Source organism: Arachis duranensis, chromosome 3 (genome assembly GCF_000817695.3).
Source record: "Arachis duranensis cultivar V14167 chromosome 3, aradu.V14167.gnm2.J7QH, whole genome shotgun sequence".
Taxonomy (NCBI): domain Eukaryota; kingdom Viridiplantae; phylum Streptophyta; class Magnoliopsida; order Fabales; family Fabaceae; genus Arachis; species Arachis duranensis.
In genome coordinates, this window is record NC_029774.3 from 46900097 (window position 1) to 46916150 (window position 16054).

General features: G+C 34.9%; 1 protein-coding gene across 1 annotated transcript; it reads right to left on the bottom strand.

The window, feature by feature from the left end:
- Positions 1 to 493: 493 nt before the first annotated feature.
- On the bottom strand, positions 494 to 7249 carry LOC107479130 (protein FIP1). The gene is made up of 14 exons (XM_052258084.1): positions 7048 to 7249; positions 6830 to 6921; positions 6561 to 6665; positions 5683 to 5732; positions 5351 to 5417; positions 5066 to 5138; positions 4084 to 4139; positions 3350 to 3446; positions 3058 to 3139; positions 2875 to 2937; positions 2273 to 2332; positions 1381 to 1473; positions 1233 to 1295; positions 494 to 816 (listed from the first exon to the last, which is right to left on the bottom strand). Exons 1-14 carry the CDS (start codon positions 7101 to 7103, stop codon positions 748 to 750), a joined length of 1026 nt encoding a protein of 341 aa, XP_052114044.1. The 5' UTR covers positions 7104 to 7249; the 3' UTR covers positions 494 to 747.
- Positions 7250 to 16054: the final 8805 nt, after the last annotated feature.

Genomic DNA, 16054 nt, shown 5'->3' on the forward strand with positions numbered 1-16054 from the left:
TCATATTATATGTATTACCGTAATTTATATATTTATTTAATTTAAATAAAAAAATTCCAGAAATTTCCTTTTGCATTGTCTATTTCATGAAAATTAACTTGACTATGTTAAATATAGATTATTGTTCAAGATCAATTGGTGCACACTCTGTTGTGCATCATCATCATCACAAGTCTAAGTTTGATTAGATACAGATAGTATGGTTTATAATTATATTCATTTGGGCTGTGTTTGGACATGTTGAGATATATCTACTATTTGTTTATTATGACAAATTTTAACTACGTACGAAATATATGTATTTAGTGGAAAGTTAGAAAATGGATAGCATGAGGCGTAAAGTTTTATTACAATTTTATCCTTTCAAAAGTTTTAAAATTTCTCTCTATCCTCACCAGCCACATCTTGATCACCAATTTCTTCCTTATTAGAGGTAAAATTAAACTTTAATGAGAAATATATTTATGTGCCTTAACAATTAAACACGCTACAGGGAAATACAAAATTGTTTTTTCTTAAATGAATGATACAAATATGGATTGGCTCAAAACGGCAACTCATAATCAAACTACATCGTTATGGACTACTATGTACAATGATTGGATCTTCTCACAACAGTGACGGTACTGAACGCACAAGTCGACCACATTTTTAATCGTTACACCTGCCTGAACTTTATAGTGTATTTGGATGACAACTGAATTAGATTCCTTGTTCAGTTGCATCTTCTGAGGTACGTGATTGATTTCATTGCGCGGAGATCTTCCTTTGCAACTCTAGATTTGACATCCTCTCAGCCTCCAGTGCTCGTTCAAGCTTTTCATTAAATCATTAGATTAAAAAGTATTCAGCAGAAACCATATTAAGAAGGAAAAACACCAGCATGTACTATCTTCACATTGGATTGCTGTTTCATACCATCATCATGGGAGAGCCACCAGTTTGATATCACCATTATTTTGACAAACTAGTGGCTAAAGAATATTAACTTATGGTATTGCTAATGTTGAATTCTATTATTGATATGGGCTTTCTTAGTGTTTAAAAATAATTTGGAGGTTACTTCATTAGCAAATTGATTTATTAGGAACTAATTTATCAACACATTAATCAACGGAGTAACTTCTGAAAAGAAAATATAATATATCTTGGGGGAACTGGTGTAACTGGTGGTTTCACCCATATCATTTGTGATATCATATAATGAGTATACAATTACAAATACGATTTACCTTGGCAGCTCGAGTGCTCCATTCTGCTAAAATAGCCCGGAGTCTTTCATTCTCTTCTACATACTGTGTATGTTTATTGAGAGAATCAGTTAGCACCTTATGGTATCATTGACATGGTAATGTTTTTAAGGAAAAACTTCCAAGTTACCTGATTGTTAGTTGTACGAACATGTTGGATCTCTGACTCCCTCTCAGCAAGCACGGCCCGCGCAAGCCTTAACTCAGATTGCACTTGGTTCATCTGTGTAAAATAAAAACTCCCAGTAAGGTACCATTTGTCTTGAAAAGATGAAAGAGAATGGTATCTAATACATATTGTGACTAAAGTTTAGTCCTTAATCACTAATTCATCACTTCATTGTGTAAAACGCAATAGGTATTAGCAAATCAATTTCGTTGAAAATCAACGCAGAAAGTAAACTGTTCTTAGAAAATTTTGTAGCCAGATTTTAAATGCTAAATATTCAAATAATTCTCTTTTTGAGCCTATGGGATCTCACAATGAATTCTCATAGCAAGTTCTCCATCAAATTTAAAACAGCTTGACCTTAATAGGTATGCTTCACTTAAAACAGCTATTAGTTCACATAGGAGTTGTGCTGCTGCAAAGGTGGTTATGCTTAAAAGGAGGTTTGCTTGAAGATTGCTCTGACTTGGTTTGGCCCATGGCTGGAGATCTTGGTGTCCTAGTTCTACACGAAGTGGAACATATTAATTTCTATATGGTGTATTAGGATGGTTGAGTGTAGAATGTTTGGTTTTTGTAACTCGTTTTGTGGTGGTTTGGCTGTAGTAACTTCTTTTGTTGCTCTTTTTGAACCTTTCCCTCCTTACCCTTTTGAGCGTTGGTAAGTTTAAATATAGAAACAATGTATGCTTAATCTTGTTAGAACTCATCAATAGAGTCAACTTAAATATAGAAACAATGTATGCTTAATCTTGTTAGAACTCATCAATAGAGTCAACGGCATCACTGAAGGTTCATTTGAAAACTTATCCAAAATTTATATTCACATTTAAAATTGACAGGCAATAGTTACCTCTGCAGAAAGTGTCCGCAATTCCTGGTCACGAGCTGCTAATAGATGGGCAAGATCAACCTGCAACACAAGCAATTGTTTCCCAGGAAATAATTTATGAGAAGAAAAAAGGTGTGAATGAAGATGGAGCCACCAAATATATACATGACACAATGATTTTAGGACAGTTTTCAACTTTGTCATTGCTCAATTCTTTAATAATAACACAATAAGTAGGGCTCCTAAAATAATGAGTTGTGCTTAACCTGAAAATGTTGGCACATCTGTTCAGCTTGAACTTTCATATTCTATACTTAAGTTGGGTAGACCATATTTTAATTATGTAAAACAACAGCAGTCTGGTTACATTTGAATTGGATCCTAGATCAACGTCTGTCAAACCTAACATCATTCCCTGAACATAATGTATAAATTGGCACAATGGATCTTAGCAGCCTGTGAGCTGAACTCACTTAAAGAAAACAAGCTACTTTTTTTTTTCAAGCCAAGCCTGATAAATATATGTTAAGTAAGCAAAGTTTTAGAACAGGCCTGGTTTAGCTAAACTTGGCTCATTGCATCCGTATGCAAACTAAACTCAACTCATTCATGTTCATGATTACCTGTGGTGTGCTTCGATCATCAGTTCGCTCATATTTCTTTAAGGACTCTTGCAACCGAAGAACCTAAAAGGGAAAATGTTGGTGGACAATACATGTTCTCGTTAGTGGAATTTAAAGACTATCCCTAAATGATAAAGAAGTGCCTTAAATCAACATAAAATAGATGTTTCAGATTGCATATACCTCCTCACTCAAGAAATGTAGATTCTCACGCTGATATTGTAGCAAAGCCATTTGCTGATCAGAGAGTCTACCATCATGGTACCTATTACATCAAAGATGTACTAATTTTAGTGTCTAAACTTCGCAGATGTGATTTGCATCTGCATCCTTTGCATTATCAATGGAATGCATAGAGGGTAGATCACTATGCATGGAGAAAAACTATATTTTGCTGATTGTGGTTTGAAAGTTCAACATGTATATTGAATAACAGAAATAAATTAATTAAGAAACTAGATTACAAAATGTTTGCCTTAGACCCTCCAAAGAACTTGATGGTTGAAGTGGTGAGTATAAGGACTTGAGAACATCAGGATGGGAGTTCAATGAATTATACTGATGGATGTAACCTGTTTGCAGCAAAAAACACAAAGGAAAGGATCAGGTGAAAATATTCCTATACAACAATCGAAACTGCAAAGTGAGTTGAATTTAACTAAAGCGTATTAATATAATATCTTTTCTAACTAATAATACAGATTTGTAGAGCGCAATAGATCATTTCCCATCCTTTTTCAGTTTTTAACCAAAATGGGACTGTAGGGGACTTCATACATTCCAAAGCATAAGATATCCCTAGATATTTTGTTCTTAAAAAAGAAAAAGAAAATGAAGAAAAAAGAAGAAAAATGCTTGCATTGCATAGATTAATTTTGTATAATATCATTCACCTCAGGCACATTTTTATAGTATTATCATCCAACAAGGAGCTGTTGCAAAAGCACCCAAAGGCTCCAGACATCCCTTTAATTTTTCCAAAATTTGCCAATTTTTATTTTGTTATTGTCTCCTTGCAAGAAACAAATTAGTACTTGCTCCCCTAGGATGGAATTTTGTTGCTCAACTCATCCCCTCAGCTTCACAATTCCCCCAAACTCCCACTTTACTAAATAAATAAATAAATAAACTCTCTCTACACCAGAAAAAGGGAAAAAGAACAAACCAGAAAGAACAAAGGAAAATTAAGGTAAAAACAAAAACACTTACCAATGTAAAGACTCATGAAACATCCAGCACATACTGCTTCAGCCACCATAATGATCCTGTAGAATTTTGAAGCAATCAAAGAAAGACATATAGGTGAACAGCTTATTTTCAGTCATGGCTTAGAGAACATAGCACAAAGGGAATAAGAATATAAGATGTGCCAGACATGGAACAAGGACTTGGTTATAACAAATTTAGACATACATGATAATAAAGAAACGGTGGAGATTATACGGATAGTAAAACAAAATGTTTCAAAGAAATTATAATATTTACTTTAGGTCATTAGGTTAAAAAATCTTCTAGCAACCCATAATAACGTAAAGCTTGGTTATAAGAAGCTTAATAATGATTTTGGTAGGTACTTCAAATGAATGCAGAAAAAGAAGATAATGAGTAACTTAATTACCAAAGCATAAGTGCAAATAGCTGATCAGTTGATCAGGTTGGCTATACCACTACAATAGTTAGTTTATTTGTATTTCCATTTATAAAAGACATTTGATTTAATCTGGTTTCATCTGGAAGTAATCTGATTACTTGAACTAATCCTAAACGACCTTCAGGTTTAGCTTGGATTTATGGATTCATTGCATCAACTTGATCCAACTGAACAGGGGACGCCAAAACACATAATGTCTGCTGTCAACTGTCAACCAACTCTTCCTCCTGCTAAGCATAGCAGCTAGACAATTCTGTAAATTGCTATATGCTAAAATTACCATATACTGATAAGACAATTCTTTATCATCATCCAAACAAAATAAAAAATTTAGATAAACAAGAAAAGATGCAAAGGGAAAATGCTTCATTTTCTCATCAATCGAAGATCTTTGGCACTTTTACTGATAAGATTCAGGTTAAGGATATAGTCATAGTTGGAGCTAACATAATATTGCTGATATTGGATTTTCAATCTCAATATAATCTTATCCCTGTAAAAGTTCTAAAGTAAATAATCATAACAAGATGATGAGTATACCTCAATATTGCAGGGATTGACAAAAAGCCGGTGTAAGGTTTCCAGACTATAACAAGTAGCATAGCAGCAGTTCCTGAAATTTAAAAAAGTACAGGAATATATGTACATCATAATGGTAAACCTATAAATGAACTATCCTCAAATTTATAAATATATACCCATTCATGTGCATCCACCTAAACAGTTTACGTTTTCTACTTTGAGTTAATTCTTCACACATATATGTCAGTTGACACTTAAGCATGATCTGAAAGTTTAAAAAGGCCTAGAAACCAAAATACATACCATATGCTGTAATTGAAAAGGGTATGCGAATAATGAATTTCAACTTCTGGCTGAAACTATAATAGCCCTGAAAATCATGTCAACCATAAAAACCACATAAGCAGTAAAACACCACTAAACATAACTCAAACCTTCAGAGATCTTGCAAAATTTATTTTGCTAATTCTTTCCTTATCTCAAGCTTTTGATGTTAACTCAGATTCCAGAGTCCTAGAAGTAAAACAGTTCCATTTAAAAAAAAAAAAAAAACCAAAATATTCCAGTGCATGCTTGCAGACAGTGAAATTAAGAAACTACTGTTATGGTAAAAAAATTTGCCATTGAAGAAATACCTGTAAGCGTATCTTCTGCACTTGATAAACTAGATATTGTTGAAAGATACCTGAAACAGTAAAGTATGGAAAACCCAGTAAAACACTGCATTAAAAGATTGAATACAAATAGCTTAAGTATATCATACTTAATAAAAATAAATTATGTATGTATCATATATGCTACACTCAATATTGCTAATTTTATACATCAGCACTTATGAACATGATAACAATGTAAACCTCCACAGCATTGTCTGTTTCCAGGATTTACAAAGTTCAACACAGTTATATTGCAAGTTCAAAGTAATTGAATGCATTTAGCATATAAATTATTCATCATTGTATAAATATTTACACACTACCACATTAACAAGAAGATTAACTGGGACTGCGAATTTCAACGAATGTGTTAAAAATAACTGTATCCATTGGGAAAAAAGGGAAATACTAATGTTAAAGTAACAATTACGTAGTCTAGTATATTGCTTTATTAACAAGAACAGAAACTACATATTTCTATTAAAACCAAGTTAGAAAATACAAGCTACACCAAAATGGGAAAAAGAATTTTGAAATTTTGGTGGGAGGGGAATGCATCAGGATTCTGATTTACTAGACTACTACTCTACAACCGTTCACAAAACAGGAAATGTGTAGCACAGGTTCTTCTAATACATTCTAACGTGAGAGAATTGATGATTTAGAAACATTATTAGCAATAAACTTGTCACCTGAAAGCTAGAAAAATGTCAGTACTGACATTGAACTAACTAAAAGCAGGAGCATCGTTAGTCATCAGATATCTATTTGAAGGCCACTTCAAATTTAGCTACATTTTTTCCCCAACAGAAAAACTTCATTTCGAGAATGAAACAAGAGCAATGCACGGAAAAAACCTGTTAACAGCAAAAGAAGAACATCGCAACTACAAAGCACTGGAGAGATCACTTCTTGCTTGGGGCGAAAAATCCACTCAGTTCCTATGGCCAAGGTAGCATAACCTGCCTAAAATGTAAAGAAACAACAAGCCAACTCACTCAGTAATTTGAACAAACATAAGATATGCATAACAACTCAAACAACTTTTTCAATTCAACCAGAACATCAATGCCTGCCAAATCAATCAGCCAACAACGATTAATTAAAACAAAGAACAGATTTGAACTTGCCAGTAACATGCAATAAAAAACACTGCCAAAAACCCTTGCAGGCTTGCGGTGAGCGAATAGGGGAGCTTCATGCAATATATCAAGGAACCTAAGAAACAAAAAAGTAAAAAAAGAATCATTTATCAATGCCTAGAAATAACAGCATAACGTGAAATTGAAGATAAAAGGGGTTAAGCTAAGTGAATCTGAACCAAATAAATTAGTTGTTACTGACATAGCGTTTTCCTCAGCCGAGGTGGCAGGGGGAGAAGCGTATCTCTCAGTCGCCATATTCTCTTCCGTTCAAGAATGCGATTGTTGTCGCTATTCATAGAATATAGATTTTCGATTGGATCGCCGTTACTCGCAGTGTTTGATATCACGGTACAGTAAAATTGAGTCAGAATGTCAGATAGTCCGTCAGGCGCATTTTAGTATCCGATAACATAGAATAGCTAACATATACCAATGCTGAACACAATAAACGCCTCACCTTATAATTCGGTTAAAATAACTAAATAAGCATATTTATCACAACGGAATCGCTAATCAATCAAATCATACTACTATGTTATTGGGTTATTAGTTTAATTGATATGTTACAGGTCGGTTAATTCGATTATAATTAAATAATTATATAAAATTTTAATAATTATGTAAAATTAAAAAATAATTAATTTAAATGAGTAAATATAAAATAAAAAAATTCAATTAAATTAAATTAAAAATTATTCATTAGAATAAAAAGACAAAAGGATAAGAAAATTTTAAATTTTGCATGATTAAAAGAGTTAATAAGATAAAGTTATTAATTAAGATATGTCTAATAAGTTATAATATAGGGTAAAGTATACTTTTTGTTCCTGAAGTTTGGCAAAAGTTTCAAAAATACCCTTAAGTTTTATTTTGTTTCAATTTTGTCCCAGAAGTTTTCGATTTGCATCAAATATACCCCCAACGGTTAAATTTTCAAAAAAATTAAGACCAATCTAATAATAATGCATGAAAATGATGCTTGATTTGCTTGTGTTGAGGGTTGTTCTTATGAAATTGTTGTTGAATTGGTCTTAAATTTTTTGAAAAATTAGCTGCTAAGGGTATATTTGATGCAAATCGAAAACTTCTAGGACAAAATTGAAACAAAATAAAACTTAGGGATATTTTTGAAACTTTTGTCAAACTTCAGGGACAAAAAATATACTTTACCCAATATTTATACAAAGGCATTTATAACATTAAAAAGTATCTTAGCCAAGTAGTTGCAAAGTCCTCTATGTTCCAACACGCACAAGTTTGAATCCCAGCAATGTCAATTTTTTGAAATGGTATGGGTTGATCTGTTCAGGCCGATTTTTGAGTTTAATTGATTTGTTTGTTTGTACGGTTTGAATGTTAGTTCGGATCAATTAAGAGTTCAATTTATCAGATTTTTGGTCGAACCGACCAATTCGGTCTGAATTTGATAACAATGAAAATAAGCATATTCTATTAGACAAAATTTCTAGTATGGATACACACAAACATCCATACCTATGGAAACATCCATACCTATGGATTCTGACGTGTTGTTGAAGGTTTATGTTAAGATAAATATTTGGTTAATGTGAGTTTGGTGATTATAATTTTTGATAAGTGGAATGAAGTTATTTGGTTAATGAGCATTTAGAGCTGCTCTTTTTTTATGTTGCGTACCAATTGGACGAAAGAAAAAACCTTATTGTATGAAGACTTTCGAACAAATATTCATGACTAAAAAACTTGATTTCGAAGGATGTGACAGGTGGTGTGTCAAAGTGACTCGGACAAAGGCTTCAAATATGTCTTCATATATAGGATTTTTTTAAATAAAATAAAAAAATTAATTCCTCAAACAAGATCATTGAACTTTAATTTCCAGAATGCGATTTTATTTTTGGCATAAGGGCAAGTTCGCCGCACCACCGGTGAACTCTATAATATATATAGAGTTTGCCGCAACCACTGACGAACTTTAGGTTGAGTTCGGCAGTGTATATAAACGTGGGGCCATTCTCATTTGTCGCATTCCTTCCAAATTTCTCCTCTAAATTCACTTTGTTCCTCCTTCACTTGTGATAGTCAGATTCTTCTGTACGAGATTTTTTGTCTTTTGACGTCCATAAAATTCGTTATCCACGATATTTCAGTTTTAGGTCAGTAAATAATATGTTAGTTAGAGTTACTATTTTCAGGTTAGTTAGAGTTATTGTTTACATGTTAATTAAAATTACTGTTTAGTGGTTGCATGTTAGTTAGATTAATAGATTTACTGTTTACATGTTAGTTAGAGTTACTGTTTACTGTTTACATGTTAGTTAGAGTTACTAACTAAATGCTATTTAGAGTTACTGTGCACTGTTTACATGTTAGTTAGAGTATATAACATGCTAGTTAGGTTTTTTATGTTATTGTTTTCAAGTATAGTTGTTGTTTATTATTTATAACCTGTTAATTAGTATAAGGTATTAGTCAATTCTTTGTTAGTTTAGTCAGAATAGTTAGTTTAAGTTGTGAATTAGAAGGTAATTAGTGTAATTAGTTAGGTTAGGTTAGATTAGAAAGAAACATTATTAGTAAAATTTAGAGTTCAATTAGTTATTGATTAGGGTTGTTTAGGGTGTTAGTTGGGTTAAATTTTAATTAGTAAGTTTATAAAGTGATTAAGAATTAATGTAGACAATTAGTAGGTTTAAATATATTTTTTAAGAATTTAGTTAATGTGAAAGAAACTGAGTTCAGTATATGTTATTTTATTTTACTATTTTATTTTACTAGAGTGTGGTTAGATGGAGCAGCAGTTATTGGGCAACGAGGATACGCTTTGTAGATTGGATCAGGCTGAGCACATCGCTGGTAGACTTGATCGAGTGGTACACGTTTATCACTGTTGTTTATTTTATTGTAATTAATAAACGGTGAATTTATTATTTTATGTGTTTATTGTCCCTTTTTTTTATTTTTTGTTTCTGTTTGGTAGGCTTCTCGGATCTTACGCACCAAAGAAAATTTGATGAGACGGTCACTGGAGCAAATTAGGCTATATCTCAGACGAGCCGAATTTGAGTAAGTGGTATATATGGTTGAGTTCGAGCATGACTGGCTATAGGCATCAGCGTTGATAGAGAGGTGGAGGCCTGAGTCCCACACGTTTCATCTACCATGCAGGAAGATGACTATCACCTTACAGGACGTGGCCTATCAACTGGGACTCAAGATTGACGGTGATCTTATTAGCGGATGCATAGGTGGTTGGGAGCAGCACCATTAGGGATGGTTCATTGAGAACTTCTGCCAGTAGCTACTGGGTGCTGTTCCTGGCCTAGATGACAGACAGTCACAGACCAAGTGGACTGTGAAGCTCACATGGTTCCACAACATGGTATACGGAGAGCTGGAGCCAGACGCCAATGAGGAGTGCCTGTTAAGGTACACGAGAGGATATATCATGTAGTTGATCGGGGATATCCTATTCCCAGATGTATCTGACTCTCGGATGCACATCAAATGGCTCCCCTTCCTAGAGGACCTTGAAACATTTGGCAGGTTATCGTGGGGCTCGGCAGTGCTGGCATGGCTGTACCGCCAGATGTGTCGTGCCACGGAGCATGGTCAGTGGAATTTGGATGGTTGTGTTAGCTTGCTGTTGTCCTGAGCCTATTACCATATTCCGTTGCTATAGCCTGATGGATTTGATACTCGCTGGTTTCCGCTAGTCGAGAGGTATCATCTATTTTTGTAAAAACTCTTCGCTAAATTATTCACTAGTTAATGAAATTGAGCAATAATGTGGCCTCATTTGCGGTATTGTAGGTGGGTTCAATACCGGCCAGACAATGTCAGAGGTGAGCACAGGTTTAGGTATTACAGTCGTACCCTGAACGAGATTGGCATCCTGAACGTAAGTGATAAATATTTATAAATTACAAATTTATTTTAATTAAATATGAATATTGCATTTGAAATTTGAATGCTTTCATTAATTTTCATTTTGTGAACAGGTTGAGTGGATGCTGTATGCTGACCCACAACTGCATGGTCTAGTTCCAATAGCGATAGCTGAAGTTGAAGCCTCGGCGGCAGTTGGGTCTCTTTTAAGACCCGTCCTCGGAGACTACTTGTCCCTGAGATCACCTGGGTCACATCACTTTGAGGCCGGGACCAGCCACCAGGGACATACACCGGAGGTCGGGCCTAGTCTGCATTTTGATTTGGGGACCCAGTTTTAGCTCCCATTCAACCCATTGGGGCTCAGGCCCCAGACGGACTACGAGCCCATCTTGGATACATAGGACATGATTGATGTGATGATGTTCGTGTCTGACTGGATGATGAGGTTGATGCAGGGAGTTGATGGTGCGCTACTGGATGTTATGGTGATGTCACAGCATACCTAGCCATTTTCGCAGATGCAAACTGCTCCTCCTCAGTCTGCATAACAGCCACGACACATGGATGATCTGTCTAGCGGGTCGTCCTCCATTGCAGATTATGCGATTGATAAACCACTATTTTATAATATATCTTGTGCTTAAATTGAATGATTTTATCAACTCTTCACCCACTTATTCATATGAATTTGCATGGTTTTATAATTCCTTCCTTAAGATATGACATATGAGAAAACATGTTTCCTATGCTTTAAAATTATTAAATTTAATTATCCTTTATTACCATTCGATGCCGTGATTTGTGTTTTAAGTACTTCTAGGTTTTATAAGGCAGGAATGACTTAAAGGATGGAAAGGAAACATACAAAAATGGAAGGAAAGCACAAATTGGAGTTTTTGGAGAAACTGGCAGCGACGCGTCTGCATGGACGACGCGAACGTGTGCTTTGCGTAAATTGGCATCCACACGAGTGCATAAATGACACGAACGCATGACTCGCGAAACACAACTAACGCGGACGCATGACTGACGCGACCGCGTGGAAGAGCAACACTCCAGATGACGCGACCGCGTGACCCACGCGGACACGTGAAATGCGCGATCTGCAGAATTTGCAGAAGTCGGCCCCAGCGACTTCTGGGCCCTTTTTGGTCCAGATCCAAGCCCAGAGAACACAGATTAAAGGGCTATAAATGGAGGAATCCATCCATTCATCAGGATACTAGACACGGGATACATCATACAACATACATTCATACATAGTTTTAGGATTTATATGTAGTTTTTAGAGAGAGAGGCTCTCTCCTCTCTCTTAGGATTAAGTTTAAGATTTTTGTTAGGATTTAGGAATATTTTCATCTTCTTTATCTCAGGTTCAATGTTTCTTTTATTTATTTTTCAACTTAATTTATGAACTCCTATGTTACATTTGATATCTTTATTAATTCAATTTGAGGTATTTCAGACTCATGATTGCTTTCTTCTATTTATTATAATTTAGATTTTTCCTTTTTGGCTTTGGTTGATTAATTGGTAACCACTTAACTTACCTTCATAGTTAGAGGTTGACTTAGTGGTAGCAAAAATATAATTCTCATCACCATTGATAAGGATAACTAGGATAGGACTTCCAGTTTTCATACCTTGCCAAGAGTTTTATTAGTTATTAATTTATTAATTCCTGCAATCTCTTTCTCCTGTTCAAAACCCTTTCAAAACCCAAAATACTGTTTTCCATAACCAATAATAAATCATACTTCCCTGCAATTCCTTGAGAAGACAACCCGAGATTTGAATGCTTCGGTTTATAAATTTTATTGGGTTTGTTACTTGTGACAACCAAACGTTTGTAAGAAAGGGATTCTTGTCGGTCTAGAAGCTATACTTACAATGGGAATTTAGTTGTGAAAATGGCGCCATTGCCGGAGAATTGCAAACGTGTGCCTTATTATTGGTTATTGTAAATATTTTTCAAAAAAAAATTCAGATTTTTATTTTAAAATTTTTATCTTATTTTATCTTATTTCAAAATCAAATTTCAAATTTCAAATCTTTTTCAAAAAATCATATCTTTTTCAAAATCTTATCTTATCCTTTTTTTTCAAAAATCATATCTTTTTCAAAATATTTTCTTTTTGTTACTTTTCGTTTCTAATTTTCTTTAAAGGAAGCCGGAATTATTGAAGAAGAAGGAGTGGTTCAAGACTTAGGGGATGCTGAACCTCCATGGGAAAGTCAAGTTATAGAGCCTCCTTCATAGACGTTTGAAACTGATGTTGAGGAGGGTGTACAACCTCCAAGGCATCTCATGAATGAAGACTTTGAAAGGAATGGTCAAGAGATGGATTCAATCATTGATGAATTCTTATCTACATTTGTATCCTTTCCCATTGGACTTGACGTGGAGATGAAAGAAGAGGAAGCACAACCTCCCATGCCCTTGGTGAACAATGAAGAAGAGATTGTATTGAAAGATATCCACCAAGAGGAGGAGGTTGATATTGAAGAAGATTGCAAAGAGGTGGAAGTTGTCAAAGAAGAGCACAAGGGAGTGGAGCTTGCAAGATCATTAGAAACACCTCTCCCGAAGCCATTACTGTCCAACACAACATTCAAGTGGGTAAAATTCTTATCCTTGACCTTTACTTTCCCACTTGAATATGGGCTTCTAGAGACGGATGGTCAACTTAGAACTCTTTGTGGCATTAAGAGCAAGAGGAAGATGGTTAGTGGTTGGAGTTGTCAAGCAAAGTTCAACATGGTTGTATGCTCTAAGTTTGGTGTAGAGCTCAATTGAATGGGTCTAGGAAGCTGTTTGGCTGCTTTGGTGAGAATTTAGATTGCTTGCTACCCGGATGGAATCATAATGATCAACAAGAAGACGGGTACAAAAGCAAGGTTTCGGACCCCGGAATTCATTATGGCAATCAACACTCTTGGGGCCTTGTCACTTGCTTTAACTTACTTGAAGGCTTTCTGCGCCTAGTTTGGGATCCCGGAGGATATTGGATTTGCAAACATTGGTGGAGATTCCTGGATGAATTCAAGCACAAGCCACCATAACAAGGAGCTCACCAAATATCCAACTTAAGGACTTTAACTAAAAGTGCTGGGTGGGAGACAACCCACCATGGTATGATCGTTCTTTTCCCTCTCCGTAGTTTTCTTTTTCAATAACTCTTCTCAGTCCTAGTGTATATAGTTTGCATCTGCATTTGCATCTTGCATATTCAAAAAAAAAAAAGAGAGTACGCGACGTGACAGCGTCAATGACGCGTCTGCGTCGTAGGTACCTGATAAACCCCATTTGTAGGGTTTATCTTGTATTGATTTTTGGGGATTTTATCACCTTTTACCCACATTTATTCAACGAAATAGCATGGTTTTGTATATTCTCCTTTAATTGTGCTTGAATGTGAAAACATGCTTTTTAGGTCTTAAAATAGCTAAATTTAATTCACCTTGATTCTATTAGATGTCTTGACATGTTTGTTAAGTAATTTCAGAATTAGGAGGCAAAGATTGGATCAAAGAGAATGGAGAAAAAGCATGTAGAAATGGAGAACTCATGAAGAAATGAAAGAATCGCAAAAGCTGTCAAGCCGACCTCTTTGTACTTAATTGACAATAACTTGAGCTACAGAGGTCCAAATGATGTGGTTCTAGTTGGGTTGGAAAGATAACATCTAGGGCTTCAAAACGATATAAGATTTGTCATAGTTGCATCGTGCATAGGGGCGCGCACGCGCACGGTACGCGGACGCGCCGATGGTGGCACATGACCCACTTAATGCAACACGTGGCCAGCGATTTTAGAAGCCTTGTGGGCCCAATCCAGCTTATTTCTGATACTATTTAAGCCAAGGATTGAAGAGGAATCAACATACTTTTGATCATTAGTCATAGTTTAGTTTTAGAAGTAGTTAGAGTTAGAGAGCGAAGCTCTCTCTTCTCTCTAGAATTAGGATTAGGTTTAGGTTAATCTCTCTTCTTAGATCTAGGTTTAATTCATGCTTTGATTCACTCCTCCTCTATCAATTCTTACTCTTCTCATCTTCCTCTCTCTAGTTATGTACTTTAATAATTGTAATTCCTCACTTTGTTTTGATAGATTGTTGTTTCTTTGTTTTCTTCCAATAATGCCATTTTAGGTAATTCATAATAAATGTGTTTCTTTTGATTGTTGTTGTTAATTCATTTTAAGGTGATTTCCTTGATTGTTGTTGTTAATTCATTTCAATAATTGTTGTTAGATTCTATTCTTGTTATCAATTTACTATGCTTTTCTTTTATGCCTTCCAAGTGTTTGATGAAATGCTTGGTTGGATTTTAGAGTAGAGTTTTATGTTCTTGGCTTGGAAAGGTAACTTAGGCACTCTTGAGTTACTAATGTCCAAGTAATTGATGATTGGGATCCATTGACTCTAGTTCTCACTAATTGAATTAGTGGAGAGTTAGGACTTATGGACTAGGATTGATATAGCTCATTTGACTTTCCTTTACTACTAGTTAGAGGATGATTTAATGAGATTAATCCTTGCCAATTCTCATATTGTGGTTAGTGATTAGGATAGAGATCCTTGACCACCAATCCTTGCCAAGACCTTTGTAGCCATTAGTTTATTTTTTAGCATTTAACTTCCATGTTTCTTATCAAAACCCCAAAAATATTCACAACCAATAACAAAACACTTCATTACAATTCCTAGGGAGAACGACCCGAGGTTTGAATACTTCGGTTTATAAATTTTAGGGGTTTGTACTAGTGACAAACAACTTTTTGTATGAAAGGATTATTGTTTGGTTTAGAAACTATACTTTACAACGAGATTTCATTAGTGAAATTCTAAACCATCAAAAATCCAATCATCAAAATGGCGCCGTTGCCGGGGGATTTGCAATGGTGTTATGTTATTGGTTATTGTACATATGTGAATATTGTGAATATGTTTATCTTTTGTTTGTTTCTTAATTTTTGTTAGTTTTATTTTGTTCTCTCACTATGAATTCTCACTTTGGCTTTGAGTTTGGTTCTAATTGTGTTGTAGGAAATGTGGACTTTAATGGCAATATGTACCATGGATGGAACACTCCAAGATGGGAGGAGCCTCAAGGAATTGATCATTCCTATTGGCAACAATCTCCGGATACTTATAGGTATAATCACCATCCTAATGCATGTCAATTCAATGGCTATGGTGATTCCTTTTATGATAATCAACCACCACCATACGCCTATGAACCTTATCCTCAATATGAACCTCAACCATACTCACAAGCCTTTCCACATCAAGCACCTTCCTATGATCCATATCCACCATATGACCAATCACCCA

Bases quoted from the DNA above. Each gene is read 5' to 3' on its own strand.
- LOC107479130 (XM_052258084.1), bottom strand. From the start codon at position 7,103: ATGGCGACTGAGAGATACGCTTCTCCCCCTGCCACCTCGGCTGAGGAA. The intron at 6,922-7,047 runs GTCAGTAACAAC...TTTGTTTCTTAG, and splicing joins TCGGCTGAGGAAAACGCTAT to GTTCCTTGATATATTGCATG. The intron at 817-1,232 runs GTAAATCGTATT...TTTAATGAAAAG, and splicing joins GGAGCACTCGAGCTGCCAAG to CTTGAACGAGCACTGGAGGC.